Here is a 16,216-nt window from a genome sequence, read left to right as displayed (position 1 = left end):
CTTCCCGAAAAGTACTTTCGGGACAGCACATCTAGTAGCAGAAAATCGGGTATGTCCCGGAAAACTGAGACGTATGGTCACCTCACATAGGGTGGTCACTGATAAATTTCTTGTCAAAACGGGGATAAATTTCTTCAAAAAAAGTATGGGAATCTAATCTCTACAACGATATATTTTCTTGGTACGCAGAATATCATTATGTCGAGGTTTCACTGTATAAGGAAATTTGTTTCCGAAATGTTCCGTAACAATAACATCATGCGCATTCGTAGATGCACAAGTTTTTCTTTCTTCCTTGAACACACATATACAAGCACATACCAATTTAAAATTGGTGTCAACAAAAATATATCGCGATTCACTGACCGCTGGATGCAGCAGTGAAGTCCTTCCCCTTGTCTGTCTATCGAAGGTCGCCAAGATACATAAACCGGTATCTTGACTAGTACGTTTTTTTTTCTGTAATGTAAAAGGGGGCAGTTGGATTAGGTCGAAAGTGAATCATTCGGTCAGTAGAGTAAAAACGTCGTTAGACTGTATCTCAGCGAGCTTTGTTTACTTCACGTTGTGTCTCCCAAACTAAAAGATGATTGTAAGGTCAAGATAAGCGTTATGAAGCAACTTGAAGAGCCTCTAATGGTGAGCATGAAGATTCCTTTGCGTTTTCAGTTTCTCAAAATTGATTACTGAATCACAAGCATGATTTGTATCTGAGACCGTTAAATTTACAGAATTCTAGAGGACCATAATAAACTAAATTAGAGATTTTTAAATTTTTTTTCCATTCCGCACCCACAGTGCGATACGATTTACTATCCGCACCCGCTTTGGATAATGCACATTGTCTTATTATCTTATTTTATTTTTTTGTAAAATTTAGTTTTTTTGTATCTAATTACATTAATTAATTTTTATAAGTTATTTTTTATCTTTTATAATTTTGTTTTTAGCCTATGGTTGATGGTTGATTTTGGCTTCTTTTTTTGAATCAATTCAAAAACTAAACTACAACTTATTACAGTCGACGCTTGTTAAAATGACCCTCATCGTTCCGTCGTAAATTGACATTATACCGGGTGCGGTGGTGGTTATATCGAAAAGGGAAAACTTCTGCGGTATCATAGTTGCTATATGAAAACATTTGGGACTTATCCTATTGGTCGTTGTAATTGAATGGTCGTTATAACGAGCGTCGACTGCATTACTTTTCAACGTTTTTCAAAATTGGAGAGAAAAAGATTCAAAGATTCAATAGATTGTTCTTCTCCTATTGATTCTAGCCAGAACAACAGTATTAGTTAGATATGTTTTTTAACGTTTTTCCTGATATTATTATGCTTCCTTATGCTTAGAACCATTGGCGTACGCAAAGGGGAGTTTTTTTGGGTTCTCTCTAACGCCCCCCCCCCCCCAAGCCGAAAGTAGTGTTATTTTGCACGAAAAAACGTAACCCCCCCCCCCCGAGAAGAAAAAAAAGTTGAACCCCCCCCTCCCTGAGAAAATTCTGTGTACACCTATGCTTAGAACAATAGCAAATCTAAATACAGCATACTAATTTACACGGGTACGAATGTATACAAACCGCAAAGTTGGGCAAAAAAGAAACATTCGCAATATGAATTTCGCATAACGCATTACTGCAGGCGAAAGCTAAAAATGGGGTTCTGAAATGTCGAGCGCGGTAGCCCGGTCGATAAGATGCTCGCCTGAAGTACCAAAGGATGTTTAGAGGTGTCGCGAGTTTTGATACCCGGTTCGTCCTTGTCAGAAAACTTTCCTGTGACACAGGGGCACTACAAAAAACGACGTCTTTACCGCAGGGAGTCCCCCACCGAGGGGTTAGTGCACCAACCTCTCGTATAAAAAACAAGCCTGCCGTTCGGAATCGGCAATAAATTGTAGGTCCCGGTCTAATTAACCCTCGTGTGCAGAAAATGACCGTGGTGTGATCAATGATCTGAAATGTCGGTATGATTCATACTTTTTTTAAGTATTACTTCTCATCATTTCAATTTTCCTGAAAAATCAGTCAATGTTATTACCCATCTCGCACTCCAAAAAAGCCTTTGCCACACCCCCAGGGGTGCGAATATCCCCTTACTACTGAACCAAATTGAGAATAATGCATAAATTGAAATAATCTTGTAAATTGCGCATGTTTTGTCATATGACAAGGGATGCAAAGCAACACGAGGACAACTTTTCAATTAATTATTATTACTCGACCACAGACACCTCTTTTTCATATGACAGCATTAATGTGAACCTTGGTTCGATAATTGTTAGTAGAGAAATTATTAGCGTTTGAAACTGCTCTATTTCCTGCTAAGAACAGATCATTAGTTTCCTAACTGCTTATTATGAGAGTTTTAGTAATTGAGAATCACTTGCTACAACATAAATGATCGGTAGGAAAATGCCTTGAAAAAATATACATCTCTCTCTTTTTCTCTCTTGTAGTAATAGCAGCATAAATCTTTAAACAAGTTGAATGTTCTATTGACGTTATATATATTATTGTGCAAATATCAGTTCGTTGCACCATGTGTTACTAAACCTCAGGTAAGGGCTATTTTCCACAAAGAATTTCCTAATAGCAAAGCAAAGAGCTTATTTTCAAAAGGAAACATTTCCACTTTTTTCAAAATTCACTTTTTAACAGTTTCTGAATCTTTAGAATGAGCTCTTTCGGGTTATGCAACAGGGTTTGTTCAAAGGAGAATATTTTTGGTATAAATTACAATGTAAGAAGTTGGTCGCTTCTAACTAAAGGGGACATATCCACCTTGTTCATTCATTTCGGTATTTTTCCAAAACGGCAGGGAGCACTTTCAGAGAAACATTCTACGGTAGAACCACTTGGTAACGGATATCCATGGGTCCAAAAATTGTGTCAGCTAATGGATAGTAAAATACATTTTGTGTCCCTTCGATATAATTCAAAAAAAATGTCCGTTAGTGGAGGTGTCCGCTAACGGAAGTATTCGTTATGGCAGGTTCCACTGTATAAATGATCGTATTTCTTTATATTACTCACGAAAGAGTAGTAAGGGTACCTTCCTTGGCTAGGTGAAACCTGGAATCAACAGGTGGCATAGAAATTTCTAATTTTTCAGACTTGACCAGCTCCAATTTTGATCAAAAGGTAACATTTCTACAAATTTTCTTTCAAAACGGAACATTTCTAAAATTTAAATGTAGATAACTCCCTTGAATGGTGATCAAGAAACATAATATTTCATCTAATATTACATCTATATGCGTAAATACAGATACAGCCTAACTGCAAATCAATTTCAAACGAGAAAAAAAAATATTCGAACTATAAAACTTTACTATAAAAAATAAGGAGAAACTTTTGTTATAATTAGCTATAGCATAAGTCTCGATTTTGGTCCCTAATTAGAGATTTTTACTTGGCATGATTTTGTTTGGATTGTGGTAGAGACAAGGAATTTGACCTATCGCTGAGTTCTAGTTGGCAACGATTATATATATTGCCATATCCTTAATATCCCGCTTCTATCTCAATGAATTACAATCAGCCGTTTTACTGTTAACACTTTGTGAGTCGAAAATCTGGTCGCAGTGCTGGATGGGCACTTATTTATGAATGCAGAATGTAATCATGTCACAACTAATATATAGAAGACTGTATGATTTGGCGGTTGTGGTGCAGTTATTTAGTAAAACTTCGTAGAACATTTCAAGAGGATAATTCGGCCGTCACATCAATAAGATTATCTCACATCAGTAAGAGGGTTTTCTTGGCGACTCTTTACGGTACTTTCATGTTTGATCTGTGCTTTTTTTCAGACGGCTGAAAAACATTCCGGAGGTAAGATTTTCGCATCATAGGTGGAACCTGGACCGTCTCAAAAGCATTGTTGGCCCCCGGGCGAGTGATTTTCAGAAGCCCCTATCTTGTTGAAATTACCAGCTTGCCAGTTTCAATATTTACCATCGAAAATCATAGTAGCAGATATAAAAATGATGAGGCCCTCTTATGAACCTGAGGCCCTAGGCCACTCCCGGGGTGGTCAAATGCGATAAGACGACATTAGGTGGATCAACTGCTGCAACAGACTTTGATTAACGGACACGTCCATAACAGAAATGATACTCTTGGTGGTTTGTCATGCACCGACAATGTGAGAACCTATCAAAGGAACAAAGTATACAGATATAGTATACAGATCAGAAAATCACAAAGCGGCGTCAAGCTGTCAGCCGTCCACAACGCATTAGTGCTAGAAGAGAAGAGTGCTAACTGTTATTACAAGATTCATCGAGACTGGTTATTTGTGGAGATGAAGATTACAAGGAAGAAAATTCATCACTGCCCCACGGGGACCCGAACCCCGGTCTCTTGCTTGCATTTTTCTTCCTTGTAATCCTCATCTCCACAAATAACCAGTCTCGAGGAATCTTGTATTGACAAGTGGACAGAACATTTCTATATGCTAACTGTTATTGTTTGCAATGACCGCAAACTCACATTACGTCAAATCATCAACTGATACAACAGCGGTGACTAGTAAAATGTATCGCAGCACACTATACATCCTGAATTAGTTTTACCATCTATGGGTAAAACTATAAATGGTAATACATTTTTTTTATCGTCCTCCTGCTGTTCTAATTCAATTTTTTTTACTTGATTTTCTGACAAATTTTGTGCCCAGGGCTCTCTTCTCGCTCAACTCGCTTGTAATGATTCTCCTCTGACTTGGCCAAACGCAGACCGACGCAGTGGGTGGCTGGTTATAATCTAATGGCTCATCCATGGCCCCACAAGGGTGAGGCTGACAGGGCTCTAGCGCTGGGGCAATAATCATCATTTCTTGATTTTTTCACGCTATAAATTAACTATAAAAGAGCCCGTAAAAAGTCTGACCGGGGGCCCCAGCAAAAGATCCCAGCCTAGGGGCCCTGCTGCAGGATGTTAGAGTCATGGGCTCACCGGTATAACATATCAGAGATAATTATCTCCCGTAAAATACCAGAGGTATGGTCATTGTACGGCATTTACCGACAACCATTCCCCCACCCCGCCCCTTTTCGATATATTCCTATTGATCCGTCATTCAAAATCCTAATTTAATATTTTACAATTATTTACAACTGTTAACAAATCATGTCGAAGTAAGAAAAGATACGTGTTTAATATTCGCTGCCCATATTTTCTTGGAATTCAAACTGAGTTGAATGCTGAAATGTTTTATATTCAATATGGTTTGCGTGCGTATTTTTAGAATGTTGTAAATCTGCCGCTCATATAGCAGGTCTATATCTGGGAAGTCCACCTCGTATTTGCATAATAAGGTTGGTGAACCTCAACCTACATCTTTTTCTGAAGGATAACTGCCATTTCAGTTCACCGGCTACTAGGTAGGTTATCGCCGTTGGAGGCGGCCTCTATCCCATTGGCCGGCGTGCGAAGTCACAGCATGGAAACCACATGGCTATTGCATCGTAAACATTGAAATTAGAAGGTAAGACCACGTGTAGTTACAACCAACATTGAGCCACGCTTTGTTTCCTAAAAATTTTATACCAGTGATTTGTAAACTTTTGGCACCCCGACTCTCTCGCTTAAGTAATTTACCCACTGCTCCCAAAATCTAAAGTTTTTTTACTAACGGTTCCCTTGATGTAGTGATTATTTACCTGAGTCGCGGGTAAAATCAAATTCCTCCGATCAATTCGTTGGCGCATATCCATATCTGCTATGATATTAGCCCCCTTCATGGACAATGAATGAATGAACGCCAGAGTCTCTGCCACCGGACTTATCCCGTTGCCGAGATCTCTTCCAGCCCAGCTTCGTAGCAGAGTCTGGAACAAAGTCAGTGTGTACACCTAACAGTCTGAGTGTGTAGCTAGTGTTGTGTATGATATTTCAGTGCTGCCATCTATACTTCAAATTGTGAGTGAAGTGTAATGATTGAATATTTGTAACGTTGTAGGCCTGTTGCTCTCTGTGGCGAAACTTTTTAACGGGGAGATCGGCTCGCATTCGCGCTTTGAAGTTGGACACCACAGAAAACCAACTTCCGCCAACCACCACTGTGGGGTTCGAACCCGGATCCTCGCATCGCGAGCCCGTCACTATAACCACTCAACCACCACAGCGACCCCCTTCATGGACAGGCTTTTGGCAACAAATTTGGATGATTTATATTTGATGTATCGGCGATAAATCTGATAACCTTGTCCTAACCTAACCGCACGTTAGAAAAAGGAAAAATAGAAGAAAATGAATATAAAAGAAAAAACAGCATAATAAACGAGTCGATAAGAGAGTATGCAGCAGATTTCTCTTTCCGCAGAATTTCATCCTCACCCTATGAGGAACAAGAATTTCAGACTCTTTCGTTTTTACATCTGTATGGTAGTATGTGGGGGAGGAAGAATCACTAACAGGTGTATAGGAAGAACGGATAGAAGAAAAGCAACTTCGTTTCATAGGGTTACAATAAAGCTTCGCGATGGTGAGGAAACTAAAGAAAACACAGAGAACTAGACTGAATTTGTTCTACTGGCATCGTAAAGGGGTTAATATGATTTATCAGAGGCGTACGCAGGGGGGGGGGATGTGTTGTGATCTGGCAACATCAAGTGACTGAATATGTAAATTATCTTGTGTGTATATAAGTTCGATGTTCAAATGTGTTCGATGCATTCGTTCTCTAGCGCGATGTAAAACCTTTAATCTCTAGTTAATAATGTAACCTGTTGTTTTCACCGTGAGTTGTTCTTTGCATCCTACATTCACGAACCCACATTCCAACATGTGGCAACGAACAATGGGATTAATTTTTTTCCTTCTAAGCTGTGATGACGAAGCGTTTCCCATCGTATGTGAGTACGATTGTTTTTAATGTGCTAATGCTAAACCGAATTTTCCCACGATGCTGGTATTTCGTATTTTAATTTTACTTATTTTAATTAATATTTTAAAATTTTAACTTAGTACGTCGATTGAGGCTCAGTTGTTAGGTAATTTAAATTGCTTTAAATATGGCTGAAAGTGGCCATTGCTCTGGCTTCGCTCCCATAGGTTCTATCCCAGAATTCGATGTGTCGAAACCGAATTTATTCGAACTGTATTCTGAGCAGTTGCGGTTTTTTTTGGAAGCAAATGAGATATTGCGGCCCCGGAAAGGAAACTTGCTACCATCTTGGCCGTGTGTGGGATAAAGACACTGGGTATTCGTAACCTTGTTTCCCCGCGGAAAATGTCGGATGCGAGTTTTGATGAAATTTTAAAATTGCTAAAAATTTTAACATTTTAAATTTTAACATTTTTGTCCAAAATCATCCGACATTTAAGCGTTTCAAATTCTATAAACATGTGCAAGGAAAAGCGGAATCCTTTAATTCCTATGTAATCGAGTTAAGGAGACTTGCTGAAGATTGTAATTCTGGAGAGACATTATCCGAGCGTTTAAGTCATCAATTAGTTTGCGGGATCAAAGATGAGGATTTGCAAAGAAATCTACTTGGCCGAGACGAAACTGTCGTTAGAAATGGCGGTTACCATGGCTTCGGCAGCTAAACTCCTGCATATGAATCAAAATTGATCCACTCGCAAACCGTAGGGAACTATGAAAATTCGGATTTTGTTGATCAAATTATACTCATTCGTTCGGATGGTGTTTCGAGGATTGCAGGTCCTTCTAAAGCAACCAAGAATTTTCAAAATATAACAAAAAAATAAAATGACTTGTTATAGTTGTGGTGGGTCCCACAAGCGCTCAATGTAAATTTCGAACTGCAATATGCCACAGTTGTGGTATTCAAGGCCACATTAAAAAATATGTCGAAAAAAGCCTAACAAGAGCACTGCAATGCGTATAAATGAAATAGGTATTCAAGAGGAATACATAAGAAAAAAATTTATGTACAGAATTTATTTCCGAACGTGTGTAAATAATTTTAATTCAAATCTAAAACAAAATGCAGAGATTAAAAAAAATTTGAAAATGGAGGTCTCGATATTCAGGCTCTTATAATTCAATCTTATCAAAATCTGTTTTCGATGAATCATGCATTAAAAAATCAAGAATTCAAAAAACACTCATTAAATTGCAAGATTTTCAAAAAAAAATTAATTTCACACGTAGGTGTTTGTAACGTAGAAGTTGAATTTAAAAATTTGAAGGCAAAATTGGATGTTCTGATTTCTAAAACACCCTGTACAAACATCTTGGGGTTTTCGTGGTTTGATCCTCTCGGGAATTATCTCACGGGCATTAATGAAATTAAAGCGGATCCAATCGATCCAGTACTTCTGAAATACAGGGAAGTTTTTGATGAAAAGGTCTTGGATCCTACCCTGTTTCATTGCCGATAAATTCCAAAGCTTTTGGCAGAAGGAGTCATTGAGCCTAACTATGACCTAAATGGACGATTCCTGTTATTAAGGCATCGGGTGATGTCAGGTTATGCGGTGACAATAAAGTCACTGAATAAAGCTATGAATGACTACCCCTATCCGATCCCTGCTGTAAATCAGCTTCTTTCAAATTTGAAGGGCGGAGGTGTTTATGCAAAAATTGACTTGGCACAGGTATATCCACAACTTCCTGTAGATCAAAATTCAGCTGATGCTCAAACTATAACCCATAAAGGTGCGTTCAGAGTAAAGACTTCAATACGGAGTCAACGTTGCCCCAGGATTATTCCAAAATTTAATCGAAAATGTGGAAGGCGTTGTTCCATACTTCGATGACGTTCTAATTAGGGCTACGTCGAGAGAGGGGCTAGCTTCAAGACTAGAGCAAGTTCTTGCCCGCTTGAAGGAATCTGGTCTAAAAGCTAGCAAAAGTAAATGCCTTTTTGGGAGAGCAAAGTGGATTTCTTGGGCAACAGAATCGACTCAAAAGGAATTCGCCCATCAAGGTCAAAAACTGAGGCGATTCAAGCCTTTCCTGTTCCAAGAAATAAGCCACAGCTCCAAGCATTCTTAGGGCTTATAAATTTTTATAACAATTTCCTCAAAGATAAGGCGACTAAGGCAGAAATTTTGCATAGGTTGCTTGACCGAAATACGAGATGGCAATGGACAAGCGAACACAACAAAGTTTAATGCGTTTAAGAATTTATTGAGTTAGGATTGTGTGCTTGTTCCATTTGATGAAAAACTAGCCCATTGTTTTGGTATGCGATGCTTCGCTTTTTGGCGTTGGTGCGATTTTGAGTCATAAATTGCCAGATGGTTCTGAAGCACCAGTAGCATACGCCTCAAGAACTTTAACTCCCACGGAGTGGAACTACGCTCAAATTAAGGAAACATTAGGCATAATATTCGAAGTAAAAAGTTTCATAACTTCTTATATGGTCATTCATTCACAATAGTCACTGACCATCAGCCCCTTCTGGGAATTTTCAATAAAAACAAACCCACGAAGGAGATATTATCCCCTCTAATACTGAGGTGGAGTTTGCTCTTAAATGCTTACGATTTTTCGCCGATACGTTAACCGGGAAAAAGGATTTTGAATGCAGATGCGCGCGCGCATTGAGCCGATAGCCAAAAGAAATCGGTAATTGTGAGGTGCCCCCTCCATTAGTTCTTTTCACTGAAGAGCTAGTTTCCACCCTTTCACGCTAATGAAATTAAGAAGTTAACACTTGGAGACCCTCTACTTTCTAGAGTATTAAATTGGGTATAAAGGGGATGGCCAATGAGCTTATCAGATTCGAGATTTAATGTGTTTTTTACAAAAAGAAATGAGCTTTCAATTCATAAAAATTGTTTATGGGGAAATCGTGTAATAATACCAGCATCTGGGAGACTTTGTGTTCTGCAAGAATTTCACTTAGGACATCCAGGAATCGAGCGGATGAAGTCTCTAGCACGCTCATACGTCTGGTGGCCAGGCCTCGACGTCGATGTGGAGAATCACGTGAAGGACTGGATGACGTGTCGGCTGACAAGACACGCACCACCAAAAGCTCCTGTACATCCTTGGGAAATAACTTCAAAACCATGGTCACGAATTCATCTTGATTTCGCTATCCCATATCAAAGTCAGGAGTTCCTGGTGCTTGTGGACTCATTCTCTAAATGGGTCGAAATTCGTCACATGGCAACTGCTGAAGCAACTTTTGGTATCCTTCAGGAGATCTTCGCTACACAGACGTTGTGGTATCCGACAACGGAGGTCAGTTCATTGTGGAAGAATTCAAGCGGTTCTGTGACCGTAACACCATTCGTCAAGTCCTAATTGCGTCAAGACGGCCGTCCGGGAATGGTCAAGCCAAGAGAACCATCCAGACCGTCAAAGATGCCTTAAAACGTATCGTTCGAGGATCGTGGAAGCAGAGATTGGAGAACTTTCTCCTCCATCAGCACTGCACCCCTACGACAACTACAGGTTCTGCAGAGCTGCTCATGGGAAGGAGGCTCCGCACGATTCTTGACAATTTCCATCCTGATCTCGCCGCAAAAAGAAGGTTGAAGCAGAAGTTGGACACGTACAATAAAAACGGTAATCGTCCTACGAGAGAATTCAGTGCAAATGATCCTGTCCTGATCAGAAACTATACCAAAGGTTCATCTTGAATTCCTGCGACCGTGCTACAGCCAACAGGTCCTGTGTCATACAGAACTGTGACTAACGACGGAACTGTCGTTAGGCGTCATGTGGATCAAATGATCCAGGGAAGCCGGGATAAAGTAGAATCTCAAGTTCCTTTGCCGCAACTTGGTGGTTCCAGTCCATCTGTCGATATCGAAGCAACTGCTGCCGCATCGCAGACTGGGCATTGTCCAGCAGAAGAACCGTCGTCTTCAATTCCTATTGACTGTCCGAAAATAGAGGTTCCAGAAGAAATTCGCCAAAGACCCAAACGAACTGCTGTGTGTCCACGGCGTTACGGAATTGATGAATTCACCAACTAGGGTGGAGAGGTGTTGTGATCTGGCAACATAAAGTGACTGAATATGCGAATTATCTTGTGTGTATATAAATTCGATTGTTCAGATGTATTCGATGCATTCGTTCTCTAGTCATGTAACCTTTTAATCTCTAGTTAATAATATAACCTGCACCGTGAGTTGTTCTTTATAGTCGATAGTGTGTGTGTGTAAAAATTGCTAATGACGGTGAGTGATTACTGCAAATCGCATTTTAGCTCCCTTTACGTACTGGCTTTTGGCAACAAATTCAGATGAACTGTATTGGAAGTACCGGCGATAAATCTAAAGAACTGGTTTCTTTGTTCACATGTTAGAAGGGGATAATAGATTAGTGCAGTCACCAATAGTGCTTTATCCACAAATGCCAACATCACAATGAAAACTTTATGTAAGCGCCAGTAACAAAAAAATTCAGAAATGAGCTGTTAATCATGCACCCTACATTTTACAGGATTCTGATTTTATATATTAACTGTGATTTGCTTTCGTTCATCGCCCTCTATCGACAAAAATTTGAAATCTTTCGGCACCAAAAAATTCCCTTTGTGAGAATAACTTTTTTCACAAAAACCCCATTCACACACAAATATAACAATTCCTTCAATTTTTAATCTATTTAAAAATTTATGGGATATCCTGTATACAGTGTGTGTGTGTGTGTGTGAGAGAGATTTTTTTATAAAGATACATTATTACACATAAATGAATAGGAATTTATATGTAATGTGTGTGGAAAAAATCGCTAAACAGGAGTATAAAAAAATGGAGAAATAAAAAAAACATTTCTCCGTTCATAGGGTTACGATGAAGTTTCGCGATATTGTAAGAAAAGAGGTAAAAAAACGGAGAAGTTCTCTCTTGGAGTCTTTCCCATTTGCATTAGGACGACATATCTTGTCCCTTATCGTTAAGGGGTTAATAAAAGTAAATATGCGTGTGTGAAATGAATATTCATATTTCTCCAATCGTTATTATAATATATAATTGTAAAAGCATATTGAGAAAATAGTTTTAATTTTGGTTTCAGTTAAATAATAGTAATTCAAGTAACAGAAAATACGAGAAAAACGGGACATACTTTCGCGCAAAATGTCGGGCTCTCCCGACGGAAGTAGAGTAATATGTCCCGTAAAATACAACCCATATGGTCACCTCAGTTAAAACACTGTGCGTACACAATCGACACTCGATTTACGAACGTCTTGGTTTGCGAACAATTCCGTTTACGAACAACGAAATATGATTTTATTTACTAACCGGTCTCGATTTACGAACATGTGAAAGCACTTTGAACACGCAAAACGAATTCCTGGTCCAGAAAAATGCATAATTTAGAAATTTGTAGCCACTTTTTCTTTTGAAGAATTAGATTTCATCAGACTAAAGTCCCTCCACTCCTAAATACGACTCCTCTTATCTGATCCAGCTCATGGATCATCGGGTAATTCAAACTTCATGAACCTCTACACCAGCGAACATTTTTAAAGATGTTTTAGGCATAGAACTAAAGGTGCCTGCCTACAGAGAGAGAAACTAGGTCAGTAGTCTGTAGGCACTGACTATTCTGTGCCTATAGAATAGCCTGTAGTCACTTTAATATGCTGACCATATTTGCTCTTGAAAAATGCGCGAAATTGGACTTCGAAACACTGAAAATACGGGACATCGCCAAAAATGATGCCAAAAGTAAGCAAAGTTGCCAACTAATGATGAAATCGCATCCTCGTCCCGTCACATTTCATCTCTTTTGAATTATAATTTTTTAATGTTAGTTTAAAGATTTCGATAATGTTATGTATATGAACTTAAATTGCTCTTGTAAAAATTAACACTAGAAATCTCCGGAGACTCGGGAACGCATTAATTTATTTTGCATCGATTCCTTTGGAAAAAAAATTGTCTCGGTTACTGAACACACTTCAGAAATGAATCAAGTTCGTAAACCAACGGTCGACTATGTTTGACTATATTTTGAAAGAACAAAACATCTTATTGATACACAACTTCCATAACGATAATCGTGCCCCCCCCCCAGAAAGGGGGCCTAATATTAAAACTATTTTGCTCAAAAATCTTGTGAAATTGAGCATTTTTATCAAATCGCGAGAGCCGAAAAAGGAAAAAAAATTGTCCTGTAAAATATGGATATATATACCCCTTACATAACTTAAACATAATGACCCTATTTCCTTATGGAAATTATTTATATATGGTCTCAGTCAAAATAATGATTTAAGTTTGCTTTGCTGGGAAAAAAGGGATGAAATGAATACGTACTTTCATTAAAATACAGTAATGGGACGTCCATGTTTTCATTTGGAATAAACAAGTCAGTCCTGTTAAGCGTGGGACGTATGGTCATATCAATGTAAGAAACTTCAGTCACAGCCGTTAGTGCAATACCTTTCCATGTTGGAAATACTCCTAGATTGGTTTCACTTTTTATCCTCCATACCATTGAAAATAATAATATAAAATTTGAATGAGTCATTCATTATTACAACAGTGAAAAACTCAATTCTTGATTTCTATCATTGTTCTACTCGTTTTTTTTTATTCATCGTTTCAAATTTGATAGTTGAAAATAATTTTGACTCAAGGAAATAGCACATTTGAAGTAATTTTTCAACAAACAATGCGAAAATATGGACAAGAATTCGATTTTATACTACTTCAGCTCAAGTATGGCTGGGAAGAGAAATATAATGTACTCCAATTAACGCTGCACAAGATTTTTTTAGATTTTAATACAGGAATATGTTGAAGAGCTTTTTGAATGGAAATGAAATATGTGTTATTAAAGATCAATCGAAAACTCAAGTTATTAAACAAACTGATTTCTAAACCTCATGGGTTGCATTTTTGCTTGCATCATGAAGGGAATGCAGTTTACATTATGTGTCTGTCAGTGAATGAACAAAAGAAAAATGTGTGTACATCAACAGATTATTTTCAATTTGTTGTAGCTATACCATGCTTTGAAATTATTGCTATAACCTGTGTTATGAAGCTCTTTAAAATGTTTACTGCAGTTCTAGAGATAGATTAGTGTATAGTTGTTGTTATAGAACATAGCTTAATTGCCATTTAAAATTGTTTAGCTGTGAATCTGGTTAATTGTTTTATTGAAGTAATTGATTAAAGTTCAAATGCTATTCAGAATGTAAAGTTTCAGAAGTATTTTCAATGATTATGTGTATGTTCATGTTGGCATGACACAATGGAATCTCACATTACTGATCAGTAGCTCAATCAAAAAGTTATAATCAGTACCTATCAACATTTTCTTATAAAAGAAATGGTATAAATATATGAAAGCTCCTTGTATTTTTTTTTATTTTAATTTTAACATGACAAATTGCAAACTGTGAATTTTTAGAATAACAACAAACTTAACCCACAGGTAGGGCAGCTAAAGACAAAATTCAGACAAAGTTTGATAAGTGGAAAACCATTGAATACAAAGTTATAACTGTGCCAATCATTTTTTTTCCTACCCAGTAAGGATCATATAACAATGAAAAGAAAAAAAAAATCATGTATCAAATGTAATAATTTTTGGGTAAATCAAGAAGCTATCCATACTTAGAATAAGACAACCATAAGTATTCTTTATGGGCATGGTATAATATTTTATGTGTACATATTGTTTATAATTTTTGTGATTGTATTTTTAATTGGGTTGCTGTATTTTTGAAATATGTGACATCCATATTTGTTATGGGCATCTTTTTCTCAGCCACCTCATTGGGCATTTTGCATGTTGTGGCGTTGTATTTTATTTGTATAATAATATTGTCATTTTCATTCTGTCAATTTTCAGTGATAGTCTTAATTCATATTTTCCGCTACATTAGTTCATTAAGACTTTTTAGTGAAACAAATTTAAAACTATATTTGATACAAATACAAATACAAATACAACGCCACAACAGGCAAAATGCCCAACGAGGTGGCTGATAAAAAGATGCCCATAAAAATATGGTTGTCATATGTTTCAAAAATACAGCAACCCAATTAAAAATGCAATTAACACAAATTACAAACAATATATACACATGATAAAATATTATACAATGCCCATAAAGAATACTTATGGTTGTCTTATTCTAAGAATGGATAGCTTCTCGATTTACCCCAACATGTTTATCGTATTTCTTTTTAAACGTGTCAATTGTGTTACAATTTACTACCTCCGGGGGTAAGCTATTCCATTTATTAACAACCCTATTGGAGAAAAATTCCCTGCGACACCATAACCTTGCATTGTCCCTCACCAATCGATACTGGTGTCCCCTTGTAAAAGCAGTCGATTGGCGGTGTACTAAAAGTTCATGGTCCATCCTATCCATCCCATTGAAAATTTTGAACACTTCGATCGTATCTCCTCGACACCTGCGTTCATCCAATGTAAACATATTCAAAAAATGAAGTCTTTCTTCATAACTCAAGCCCTGTGTGCCAATAAGGACACGCGTAGCTCTTCTCTGCACCCCTTCAACCAAGTCTATGTCCCTCTGTAGGTATGGTCTCCAAAACCTTACAGCATACTCCAGTCCAGGACGAACTAAGCCTCGAAAAAGCGGAAGAATGACTTTAGGAGAACGCGAAGAGACCTTTTTGAAAATGAGACCAAGCATTCTATTCTATTTTTTGACAACCGCTGAACAATGTTCAGAAAACTTAAGTCGCTCGTCAATGAGAATTCCCAAATCGGTGACTCTAGTTGCATCCGGGATAGTGACACCATTCAACTCGTAAGAGAACCGTGGGTTGTTCGAACCAAAATGAGCGACCATGCACTTATCTACGCTAAACGTCATGCTCCATTCATTTGCCCATGCTGCAATCTTGTTTAAGTTGGTCTGGAGCAACTCCCTATCGCTTTCATTCCCGATTACCCCCATTAGCTTCACATCATCTGCGAATTTGCTAGTAATTCCATCGATACCCTGATCGAGTTTATCGATAAAAAGTGAAAAAAGTATGGGGCCAAGGACACTTCCCTGAGGAACTCCACTTGTGACGTCTGTCCAACCAGAGAATTCCCCGTTCACCATAACTCGTTACGACCTATCTCTTAACCACGATTCTATCCAATTCAGCATTGATATCTATGTACTAGTCAGTAATCAGAACAGCCATTAGCACACTATTTTTTTATTTTAGTGAAAGCCAATTTTCTTCTCTAAATTTATTGGCACAGTTTTTCTTTGGTCTGTTAATAATCACTTGGGTGCTTATTGGTTATGGGACCCATACATGTCCCCCACTAGGGTGGGGATG

General features: G+C 37.9%; 1 protein-coding gene across 2 annotated transcripts in view; it reads left to right on the top strand.

The window, feature by feature from the left end:
- Positions 1 to 477: 477 nt before the first annotated feature.
- LOC149085002 (palmitoyltransferase ZDHHC17-like) overlaps positions 478 to 16,216 on the top strand; it is a 50,266-nt gene continuing 34,527 nt past the window's right edge. Inside the window, exon 1 of one of the 2 annotated variants that reach the window (XM_089232751.1) lies at positions 478 to 639. In XM_089232751.1, coding sequence (XP_089088877.1) covers positions 613 to 639 — 27 coding nt within the window. In that variant the 5' untranslated portion in view covers positions 478 to 612. Of the gene's footprint in view, positions 640 to 13,310; positions 13,860 to 16,216 lie in introns of those variants that run through there. The other variant, XM_089232750.1, reaches the window with a different exon arrangement.

Source organism: Pholcus phalangioides, unplaced genomic scaffold (assembly GCF_987345545.1).
Source record: "Pholcus phalangioides strain wild (caught in Gottingen) unplaced genomic scaffold, Ppha-v1.0 ptg000007l_1, whole genome shotgun sequence".
NCBI classification, from domain to species: Eukaryota; Metazoa; Arthropoda; class Arachnida; order Araneae; family Pholcidae; genus Pholcus; species Pholcus phalangioides.
This window is presented reverse-complemented; position numbering and strand designations above follow the sequence as displayed.